Source organism: Protobothrops mucrosquamatus, unplaced genomic scaffold, assembly GCF_001527695.2.
Source record: "Protobothrops mucrosquamatus isolate PMUCROS unplaced genomic scaffold, P.Mucros_1.0 scaffold346, whole genome shotgun sequence".
NCBI classification, from domain to species: domain Eukaryota; kingdom Metazoa; phylum Chordata; class Lepidosauria; order Squamata; family Viperidae; genus Protobothrops; species Protobothrops mucrosquamatus.
Window position 1 is genome coordinate 328,502 of NW_015386683.1, and position 12,469 is coordinate 340,970.

General features: G+C 37.0%; 1 protein-coding gene across 1 annotated transcript in view; it reads left to right on the forward strand.

Annotated features, from left to right (window-relative positions):
* Window positions 1-12,469, forward strand: part of ITPR3 (inositol 1,4,5-trisphosphate receptor type 3) — a 107,949-nt gene that overhangs the window by 31,309 nt on the left and 64,171 nt on the right. Inside the window, exon 3 of the mRNA XM_015815519.1 lies at window positions 9,505-9,626. Within this exon, the coding sequence (XP_015671005.1) occupies window positions 9,505-9,626 (122 nt within the window). The remainder of the gene's footprint in view (window positions 1-9,504; window positions 9,627-12,469) is intronic.

Below are 12,469 nucleotides of genomic sequence, written 5' to 3' on the forward strand. Positions count from 1 at the left end.
GCCAGGCAGGAGGCGTGGCTATCTCAGACTTAGTCTTATTGGGTACAAGGGACTTCAGGAAACCCAATCAAGTGGATTATCCATCCCTCATGCTGGAGAACAGAAGGACTGTTTTTGTTACTTTCACTTACAAGCTGCCAATAAAATCAGAACCACCTCATGCTAGTTGCTACACATAGTGGGAGGAAGCCCCACCCAAGAACAATATATAATTTGAAAGAAAGAGAAAAAAAATGAACAAAATAAGGATTACAATACACAGGTCTTTGGAGTCTTTAAGCCTGATAGAATTTTAGGATAGAACAGATCTACTGTTCCAGTGTACTAAATAACATTACAGTTTGTGGCAAATGCCAAAAAGAAATATTTCATTGAAAAGACTTAGCATTAGTAAATTTTATTGCTGCCAAGGTAGATAATTAGAGCTGGTGAATTGAATTGGTAGTCTGGAATCCTTGACTCTCTGGAGGTTTGAGAATATGAGTCTGGAAGGCCATAGAGACTAAAGCAGTGAAAAACCCTCTAACTGAAGAGACAGCAATTTTGAACATTCCTGTACCAATCATATCTGAAGGGAATGGGGTTTGGGAAGGCAGCTTTATAGATACTTGGTGAGAAAGTTACTGTTTCCTTCTGTCACTGGGGAAACTGATGTATTTTCTGTGTCCCAACACTGCAACAAGGCTTAGGTTGATGGCTTGCTGCATTTGTGGGCTGTGATAATGCTGGAGAAAGTTAGAAGTCCTTCATAGAGGGTAGCAGAATCAGAACCTTATTCCAATGAAATGGGTGACGTTATTGGTGGTAGGATAAAAATCCAGCATTATTCCAGCCTAGGCCACTCTATGGCTTCCATAACTGAAGTAAGTGTGAAGTAATTGAATGTTCTTGCAGGTGTTCCTCTGGAGGCCATCAAACATAGACCCAATAATTCCTCTTCACTCAATGCAGCCCAAGCAAGCTGAAAGGTTGGACACCCATGGTGTAAAACCTGGTCAATTGAAGCTTTGCAAGCAATCTCTTAGAAGGATGCCATTGTGGACTGATCTATGTACAGTATACTCTTCTTTTGAAAATGATTTTCATTAAAAAAAATTTAACAGTAATACAAGCTAATATTAAATAAAATGAAAGAGAGAAGGTAAAATAGAAAAAATAAATAAAAAGTAAAGATAGAAAGGAAGGAAATAAAAGAAAAAAGACGAAAAGAAAAAGATGTGAAAAGAACCAACTTCTGATTTTCTTTATAGCGGATGCAAGCAAATTTGGTATCTCTCCTCTGCATTTGAAATTATGATACTTTTATCACTTCTTCTCATGTCCCTATTTTCAATCTGCAAATTCAAAAATCAGTGACAGTTTTGTCCAGTTTCATCAAAAAAGTCCACAAAAATTTCTCATATTTTATAAAAGTACTTATCCCTGATCAAACAAGTCAATAACGTGACATTGAAATTTTGTTGTAGGACTTAGTCTCCATCCATATCTTTTATCAATCCTAATTGTTTTTGAGTCTTCAACAGCCTTTTCCTTATTCTTCTCACTAAGTTCCCACCTTTCAAATGCATGTTTCAAAATTATAAACGGAATTAGCATTTTGCAAATATGCCTACATCTGCCTAAATTTTGCCATATTACCTTTTGAGAAAACTAAATGTCTACTGGTAGTAGGTCTGTGGACCACAGTAATCTCAGGATGGGTTAGAAGGTTAGCAACATAGGTATACTTAAGATCCTTTTGATGCTTTGGACAAAATGATGAAAGGATTATTTGTATCTCACTAGCATGACATTATTTGTCATTTGTTCTGCCCCAGTCTCTGGTTAGCAAAAAATTACATCTTATTTAGTCAAGCTTGTTTTCTTGCATATTTAGTGCTCTTTCACTAGGAAAAAAAAAACCCTTTCCCCTTTTCTCAGGGAATATAAATTGAGAAAATTAAAAGGTAATTCCTTCAGTGGTGCTGAATATGAAGAAATTTAATAGGCTGAATATGCACGAAGAAAAATTTAATTAACAGTGAAGGAGACATTGGTGGATGGGGCTTAATTATAAGTAAACGTTACAAAAGGATTTTGGTTTGCAGACAGGAATTACTGAAATAATAGGATTGCTGAGTGCCTCATATGGAATCATTCTATTTCCAGCTGTTTCTAAAAAAAAAGAGCAATACAGTTTTAAAATTTAGAGCAACCTAATGTAGCTAATTTTTTAAAGAGGCAGCTTACATGTTAGAATGTTTTTGCTGTCAGTTTGCTTTGAAATTTAAAAGCAGATTCCCTCACAGTAAGCAGACCTTGTACAGATAGTCCCAAAATTTGACCCTAAAATTTATGTTGCTAAGCAAGACACTTGTTAAGTGAACATTGCCCACTTTATGACCTTTCTTGCCACAGTTGTTAAGTGAATTCCTGCAGTTGTTAAGTTAGTAACATAGTTGTTAAGTGAATCTGGCTTCCCCATTGACTTTGCTTGTCAGAAGGTCGCAAAAGGTGATCACATGACCCTGGGATACTGCATCTGTCATAAATACATGCCAGTTGCCAAGCATCTGAATTTTGATCACATGACCACCAGGGTGCTGCAACAGTTGTAAGTGTGAAAAATGGTGATAAGTCACTTTCTTCAGGGTTGTTGTAGCTTCAAACGGTCACTAAACAAACTGTTGTAAATTGAGGACTACCGGTATTCTTTTTAAAGTTTAAGCAACATTGGAACTAAGGAGGGAGCTTTGAGGATTGTGGTGAGGCAAGGCCTCCATATCAACAATCTTATGAACACAAACAAAATGTTACCAGAGAAAGTGCTTGTCTTTCATACAAAAGCATTTGCTTTTCTGTAGAAAATAGCCTGGTATGGAGGAGGGGCAGGAGATTAGAGATCCTTTAAGCAAACAAGCTTGAGGCAGTTGCCTTAATCTGGACTACTCCCATTTGGCACACTTAATCTGGACTACTCCCATTTACCACCCCTTCCTTGACTCAATATTTGGTAATGATTTCCCATTCAGGCAGGAGTCGCTGAATCTGAAGTCTGTTTCTAGTAGCTATTGGCTGCCTCGTGTCTTGGTCCGAAGGGAAAGTGGGATGAGTCACCAAAAGGACAGGGCAACTCTTGGCCTGTAAAAGAGTGTATAATGGCCAAAGGAACCATACAACCACAAGCAAGCTGAATCCCTGTACTTCTTTTCCTAAAAGCCCTATTTTTCAGTACATCTGTGTCCAACTGTGGTAACTCAATTTTCTCTCTGTATTGAGGTTCCTCCCCCCCCAGTGAAATTCTCTTCCAAACTTTACAGAAAGAGCTTTTTCAATCATTCAGCATGGAAAGGATTTGCACAGGCTGTTTACTAAGGATGGTGCTGTCCTCTAAAACCCGTAGCTAGAAAATTCTTGTTCCTATTCTTTTCCCTCCTCTCACATTTTTAGGAATGCCCTTGTAATATTGTAACCATTAAATCTAGTCTGGAACCAAGATTTTAGTATAGCTTTCATCTACTGTACTTGGCCAATAACAGAATGACTGAAGAATTCCGGGAATTGTGGTCCCAGTACATCTAACTATGGAAAGCCGATTTAGATATTACTTTCTTGAATAGGGATTTATATGTCTTCTTTTTAATGCAGTTGCATGTAGTTGCAGGCTTATGATCACTATAGTGCTATATTCTTTGTGTTTTTGCACGTTGCAGCTGCTGAAGTATAGAAACTATGCATATATTTTCCTTTTAGGACAGTTTAAATATGTTTTCCAACCCCCTGTTTAAATTAATTGACAATGAATCTATCTGTAGTAGATTAAAAATTCATTATATCACTGTGAAATTTCTTTCTGCTATTGTTTTCCTGTTATTTGCGTTCTTTCACTGTTAAATAGAATTCTAAATTTTAGGAAAAAGGAAAGCCTGAACAAGAAAATGGGGGAAAATAAACAAAGCATAACCTAAATTCTTTTGAAACACATATATGTGATCTATTGCTTAAAAATGAGAGATAGTATCTATTCTAAGCAGCGTATGCATTCTGAAATACTGTAGATAAACCTGATGGAATGAGAATATTTTCCAACTATTTGCAGGTTCAAGCAGGATATAACAAACTCTGCACTGTATGAAGTTTGTTGATTTTTTCCCCTGTTATCATTTGATCTAACTCTGTCCCTTTGCAGTTCTAAATGTAGTTCTAAAGCTGTAAATGATTTGTGAAATTAAAAACATTTTTTGCATTTGATGTGAAAAGCAAGGCAGCCCTGCAGTTGGCAGGAATAGTGGTCATTGTATTTTCATATCTGCCTTATTCTCCTGTGTCTTGTCCTTACATCCTCTCTTGTTTCTTTCTTGTTGGGAACACACAAGAAATCATAGTAGAAAAAAACCCTCTGATGTTGGAATGGATTTTTTTCAGGTGCTCCCAACTTTTTTGCATGGACGTTAGGTATAGTGTAGGTTTTTTGAAACAGAATAAATATTGCAATTATAGAAGACTAGCAACACTTAGGATATATCTATAGTCATTTAAGCTTGGATTTAGCATATTGACCCTGAAGTCAATGCATTAAGGCTCAAGTATCTTCTTGATACTGTCAGATTCAATTGGCACAATTTTAGATTATTACAGTCAAACTAATTAAAATAGCATTGCATTGAAAAGGAAATACTGATTCTTCTAACTCAGAAAACATCCTTTTTACCTGCCTGAATGTGGAAGAGGCATACATAAGGGGCTATGTCCTCCACACAGAGAATTATTTTTGGTATGGATTAAGTCATCAAGCACTGAAACGTTAGGACGGAGATACTAAAATCAATGAGATATAATTCCAAGTTTGGGGATTTATTTGAATCTTATTTAGTTATACCCTATGGAGGTTCCTTAGGTTTACATACTTGGAATCGTCAGTTTCAGTTCAAAATGCTCTTTTTTCTGTTTAGCAGTTGCACCCAAAATGAGGACAGCTATTGTGGGCCATTTAAGAATACAGGTCAACATTTATTCTAACCTTGTCCTCCTCACTTTACATCAGGGGTGTCAAACTGCCGGCCCGTGGGCCGGATGCGTCATGTGGAAGCCGCGCCTACCCCATTGCCAGCAATGGCAAAACTGTCACGATACGTTGCGTGATGTCACGTGACATCACGAGTTTGACATGTCTGCTTTACATGGTCTTGGGAACCATTAGAGTTGTAATGAATCTAGCCAAGAATATGCTTTATGTATTTTATGAGAGCTGACCAGCGAAGCAGGTAATTGATTACTACAAGTATTTTATGACAGTGATAATGATTAGATTTATTTCTGCTCATATAGCTTAGCTTAGATCCTGGCATTTTTGACACAGAAGTTTCTTCCCTTTCCAAAGCAATTGATAGCTTGAAACCCCAATAACTAGGTTTATCAAAGATTGCTTCAGCATTTCTTTCTAAACATGTACATCATGACTCATGGAAATGCCTCTTAGGATGACATATATTCTTACAACTTTTTATTGCAAAATATGCGAACTACTCACAGCTTCTGGAAGAGAACTGACTGTGCATATTTATAGAGAAGCAGACTTCTTAAATGAAATAGTTTTTAAAATGTACACATGCAAAAAATCATGCGTCTTGCAGCAACTGTTGAAACCAGCTTAAAAAAAAAAAAAAGATTTTGGTTATAAAGCGTCTGAACTTAGCCAGGACAATAAAAATTGGCAACTTCCTGTTCCTTCTCACTCTTAACTTTCCCCAAGGCTTTTTCAATACGGCACAGCCTTATGTTTGAACATGTTGGGAGAAAACAAGGTTAGTATTTAAGTCCTGGGTATTTTAATGGTTGTGAGAGTGAATTGAACAAATAATTTTACAGCAGAGCAGGATGGCAACACACCCTTCCCCACTGCTGCATGCCTTATACTGTTATACATGTATAACGGTATAAGAAGACAGTGGATTGTGGATGGTGTTGTTCATAGACTCCAGCCAGATTCTCAGCAGTATCTAACAGAATCAACAATGGGAGGCTGACATTCTTTTAGTAAAGTATTCACACCTCTGTCTTGCCTTGTTTTTCAGCCCTCAGGGAAAGACCAAAATCAAAGCCCTTGAATCACTGCTGCAACTTAACCCTGTAAATGATGCTCATGAAAATACCTACATGTATTCCTTCAGTATTTTTGGCTGAGGCAAAAAGTGGGAAGACCATTGAATTAAAGCGCACTCAATCTCCGTAACCTTATGTTCTTTGTGAACCTTTTAATTATCTGGTTCCCTTCTCTGTTTCTATTTTTAAATTGAGGTTTAAATAAAGGTTTCTACTAAGAATTCTAAACATTTTGTTCAGAAATCACCTTTATTTTCTTTCCTTTGTTTGATTTTGAAAATTGGACATAGAGGGAGCTAGGCATCCAATTTGCTTTCAGGTAACCAGAGGAGGAAAGTAGAGAAAAGTGCAAAATATATAACATTGACTCTTATTAACAATGGATACATGATATGGGATCTCTTAAGTTTTTGCCTTGGGAGATATTGAGGAGGGATGTAGCTTTATCAAGAGCCCAATCAATCTATTATTGTCTATTTTTAGTTTCATTAGGCAGAAAACTCGTATGTTTACCTCCATATGTAGAACAATTGGCAGGATTCTTTTTTATGCTTTAACTTTAATTAATGATCTAATAAACTTCTCTAGGAGAAGTCTAGTATTATTCTTTTCTCCCTGGCATCTGGTTTTCAGTATTGGGGGATTTGGGAAATGAATATTTAATTGTATTTGAATATGTACAGTTGGCATGAAGTAATTTGGAAACATAGTTTGACCAGATCTGTGTTGTTAGCAGAAGTGAACCTGGGTTCTACCACAGAGATAAAGAACTGGCTAAGGACTTTTTCTGCAAAGGGTGTAATGACCCAGGTCTTACATGCCATGGGGCTTTCCCACAGGACAAAGAATCCTGTGAAACAAGATGTAAAAATGGCTCCCCTCCAGAACCAGTAAAAGCTGTGTTTTTGCTGGCTTATTACTCCTCCTCTAGATAAATAACCGATTACGTGCTTGCCAGCAGTTTGGGATGCGATCCAAGACTGGAAATGATTTTCTTTTTGTATCTGAAGTGTCTGGATTGCAATGGGTGACATTAAGGGCTTTGCTCTCATCTACTTGGAAACATCTTTCTCACGAGTAGTTTCCAAAATTGACTGGAGTTAGTACTGAGTTGCTGTATGGCTCAGTGATTTTCACAGGTTTTATGTAGATGGGGAGTGCTCCAAAATTTGATTCAACTCTGGGCGGGATTGAGCCTAATGTGCTTTCTCCATGGTGTTGTCTCACTTATAAATGTGCAGGGGCTATTACTTCTTGTTCTTTCTACATGGCTCTGTTAGAAAAGTGCCTTGCCCCACCTTCAGGCATTCTTTCCCAGGAAACTGAACTTTTGAAAAAGCACCAAGGTATTTTTCAAAGAGAAAAAAATGTTAATAACATCTTACCATTCTCAAATTGAATAAGCAACGTAACCATGTTGACCATGGGTGGTGGTGGTGGGGGGATAGTCAAAATTCACTGAAACCACACTTCATTAGTTCCATGTTTTGTGTTAGTTACAAGATTTCTTCAACTCTTCCTCAAGCAGGATAGCTATTGCCTCTGGAAAATCTCCCTCCTCCCACCTTAATTTAAAGGTACTGTCTCCTGAAAAAATATTTGAACCTTCCTTTTCTCTGAAAACGAATGAATATATTCTTCCTTTCATGGGAGATGAAACATTTTTCTTAAGGTAGGAGAGAAATTTTTTGGCTCAGTTTTACATCCGTCAGCAAACGTGTTGATGCGATTTTTGGCATCAGGGGCTTTTGGTGCGAAAATGATGAAGAATTGCACGGAATCCATTTTTCCTAATATATTCCCTAGCATTCACTTTGCTTATTGTCTGGTAGGGGCCTTGCTTAGGAGGAAGAAAAAATGCTTGCCAGGAGAGGACTCAAGGTCATGAGATAAAGGGGTGGAGAGAGGATAGGAGAGAGGGAAGCGACGGTGTCAGTTGGCCATGTTGTGGCTAATGTGGTTTGCCTGCAATTCCTTAAGTCTCTGTCCTGTCTGGTAGAGGAAGTGCCTTATTGCCAGTATTAAGGCAGGATTCAATCTTGTCAGCTCTGGCATGCATGCATGTATGGGAAAGCTGACTCTTGCAAAATTATTTTCTGAATCCCAAGCATAGATCTGGCACTTTCACTGCTGTAATGTATCATTCTGTAATGGATAGTACGAAGAAGGTATATTCCATAGGCATGCGCTGCGTTTGTTTGTTTCCCTTCCTCCTAAATAAATGCAGGCTGACATTTCAGTGGCAATTTTATCTATCTCCTGTATTTATTCTGATATGTATTTCATGTCAGGAGAAAGGTATGGAAGAATTAGTCTTACTTCACATTAGAAGGATTCTATTGTTTGTCATTGCCTGACAGCTGTATGTGCAATGTCATTTAAAATTGGTCTTCAGTTGTAAAATATATATGAGAATCTGTTTTCTTATAAACAGTATAAGCTATAGAAGAGTTGGCATTTATGATGATCTGTTCAATGACAAATATCATAAATGTCATCACACACACACACATACATACACACATATTGTATATACATAAGCATAAATAAAAGCTGTTGTTTTGAGTTATGTTGAGCTGCAGGTGACTACACAGATCTGCCAATGTAGTTTCCTTAGCAACAATATAAAGTAATTTTTCATTACCTTCTTTCATATTGTGTATACACACACACACACACACACACACACACACACACATTTTCCATCTAATCTACAGAGCATTATAATCTCCCATCTAATTATTAACTACATGTAGCCCTAGACTTACAACCATTTGTTCAAAGTTACAGTTGTGCTGCAAAAGTGACTTGTCCCTGCGATCAGGTGATAAGAATTCAGTGCTTGGCAACTAGAATATATTTATGATGGATGCAGTGTCCCAAAGTCACATGATCACCATTTGCAACTTTCCCAGGGCCTTCGAACAAGCAACGTAAATGGGGGAAGCCGGATTTACTTAACAATGACATGATTCACTTAATTACCACAACGAAAGGTCATAAAACCGGGCATGACTCACCTAATGACTTCCATCCCCAGCTGTGGTCATAAGTCATAGACTACCTGTGAGCTTGACAGTGCTCAGCTTTCTAAGTCCAAATATGTCTTGCTAGGTGTGCCACATCTGCTGTGACAATGTATAAAAGTTCTTAGATAATTTGTATTCTCACATAGCTATTTTTGCACTTGAGTGGGGAAACTCATCTGACTTGGGTGGTTGTATCCACATTTTAAAGGCTTTTTTCCTGCTATATAAGGTTTTTTCCCCCTAGATTTGTATCATATGTATAAGATTCAACTGATAACTCATCAGTGGTAACTCTATTCATATAAGAGTACAGTAAGTGCTTAATAATAAACATGAAATTATTTATGGTATTAGAATGATCACTTTCTAATTCCTTGGCTTGTTCTCATTGCAGATTGTCTCTTCAGAGTATGTCCCATGAACCGCTATTCTGCTCAAAAGCAATACTGGAAAGCCAAACAAACAAAACAGGACAAGGACAAAATAGCTGATGTAGTACTATTGCAGAAACTTCAGGTATGGTAGGCTCCCAAACCATCTTCCGATAGCCATGTTTATTTTCATCAAACAAATAGTTCCTCTCCTTTGTCTTTGCTAAAATGTGCTTCCCTGAACTGGACACCATGTTTTAGGCTCAATCTAACCAACACAGAACAAGAGGAAGGACACTGTACTGCTATTGATGTAGCCTAGAATCACATTTGTGTTTTGCCATTGCACTGTGATTACTTTGTGATCCGCAAAGACATTAAGGTCCTTTTTTCCATGTATTGCAGTCCATTTTTTTAACCTAAATAATGGATTTCACATCTGCCCCTGTTGACATATATTTTCTTGGCTTCTCCCGTTATTCCACTTTGTCAAGATCATTCTGAATCTTGATACCCTATTCTCTTACTATGTATTGTCTATAAATTTGATGATCCTATTTTCCAAGTCATTTATAAATATATTCAACAGAAGGCTTAAAATTGCACTCTGGCCTGCTGTTCAAAACTTTCCTTGTTTGACTTTCATGCGTACTTATTTTATATATTCAACTATCTAGTCATCATTAATAGTTTGGATTTTGACATCTTATGTAGTACAATATTAGAAGAGACTTTGTAAAATTTGTTTTGTTGAAGTAAAGCTACACCTTGTACGTCACATGGCCAGGTAAATTTAACTAAAAAAAAATCACTTGGTTTGGCATGATTTATTCTTAATATCCCAATGCTGGTTCCAGTCAAACAATACATTCTTTTTTATATACTTACAAATTGATTACTTAATAATCTTTTCCCTGAATTTTGCCCTGTTTCTTCAAGTTGTCTTGTCTGTAGTTACTCAGTTTGCCTTTCTCCCTTCTCTAGCCTTCTAGAACTGTGCTTAATCCCTGGGATTTCTCAATTTCAGAACAAGAGTCTCTGAAATGATACCTACAAGTTCTTGGAAATTTAAAGTTGGTCATAGTAGCCAAGTACTCCTTAACCATCTTTTTATTTCCTTGAGATTGCCAGTCTCTCTCTTTGCAATTGTTCTATTTAGGTTTACTTGATGACAGTTTCCTTTTCGAAGAAGATGAGAGCAAAATAGGAAATATGGAGTTTTTCCCTGTCATCTGTTACTATCTCATTATCTTCTAATGATGGGCCCAACCGTTCATTTTTCTTTCTTTTACTATTGACATAGCCAAAAAAGCTTTTTTTCATTTTGTTTGGTTTCCTTTGTGAGCCTAAATTTATTTTGTGCTTTTGCCTTTCTAATCTAGCTATTTGCTGCTAAATATTTGCCGATACACAACCTTGGTGGTTAGATGCATCCTGTATCTCTTGTACGTGTATCTTTTAAGTTTCAGCTAAATGGAAAGTTCCTTATGCATTCACAGTAGTTTGCTAAATTACCCCTACTCTTACTGCAGCAAGATTAAAGTGGAGTACCCCAGTAGGGTAAATTCAAGGCTTCCTTGGTTTTAAGAGTGGAAAATAGTGGATACATAAGCTTCACTTTGTTGGAACACCTCCACAATTTCCTTTGAGTGCTGAGAGGAGCCTTTGAGGCAGTAAAAGATTTCTAACCAGCTATTGTTGGAAGAGGCGTCTGTATAGAACTTCATCTGACTTTTATACGTGAGGAAGGAAGCTAACAAGAAAGGTGAGAGAGAGACAGTGGAGAAGGCTCAAGGTGAAATAAAAGGTTTGATCAAGGCAAGTCATATTTCCTCTTTGTCCTAGTGGAGAAAATTATGTCACCTTCATGATTAGAAGCAAAACAAATCTAAGCCAACTCCCCGAGAACAGGCTTGTTATCTAGGGCAATCTTTCCCAACCAATCATGGCTAGGAGTTTTGGAATGCAGCTCCACATATCTGCAAGGTTGGTGAGGACTGATTTATGATTGTTTGCTCCACTCTTCCTGCGTCTTTCACACATAAACATTTAGTTGGTTCTTCCTCCTGTATGAGGAGGAAGAGAGTGTTCTATTTCAATGTGTCACCTTGCTTTTAAGGCACTGGATTGGAAAGAAGGAGGCGAAAGAAAACCTTTACTGTATAATGCCACATTTTATGTTTGATCTTCTTGACTGAATGAACATGAACTAAAAGTGTACAAATTCATTTCCAGAGCCACCCGGGTTCTTTTCAGAAACCCAGACTTTCTAAATGCTGAATACTTCTGCTGCTGCTAATTTATCTCTGTGTGGAATATGCTTGTGGAATGAATGCTGACTTGACTGAGCAATTGCTTGCATTTCCTATGTTTATTCTATAGCTTACAGTAAAATCCACTTGCTTCTCTTTTTTCTGGATTTTTGTCTGAGCACCTTTCGCAATGCAGGTAATATATTAATTCAATATATTCAATATAACAAAAGCACCAAATGTGGCATGGAAGAGGTATCAAGGTCATAATATAAAGTGTCTTTTCTTACTTTGCTTATTATATTTAGCACATGCATATGCCATCCTACACGTATTTCATCATAAGAAAGAGAAAAAGTGGACATCTAACAAAAAAAAACTGACAGAAAAATTGTAACTATGTCTTAGTTTGGAACTGGAATTTCACAGGAGCATTTGATGATACATCAGAAAACATCTTTTTATGCCTTTTCAAATTAGGCTGACTACTGCTTTTCAATCAGAGGAAATAAATTTCCAAAAATAAATAATGGAAAATAGAATAAAATAAAAGAATGGAAAAACTAAAGTATGTTGAAACCTTTGAGACTGGTTGGAACCTTCAGAGGTAGTCTTAAAATGTTGTCTAGTGCATATTTACTCAGAAATAACCCTCAGTGGTTTCAATTGGACTTATCTCTAGACAATCTGATCTCTAGACTTCCCCAATTTGGTGACATGAAGATGAACATTTTTT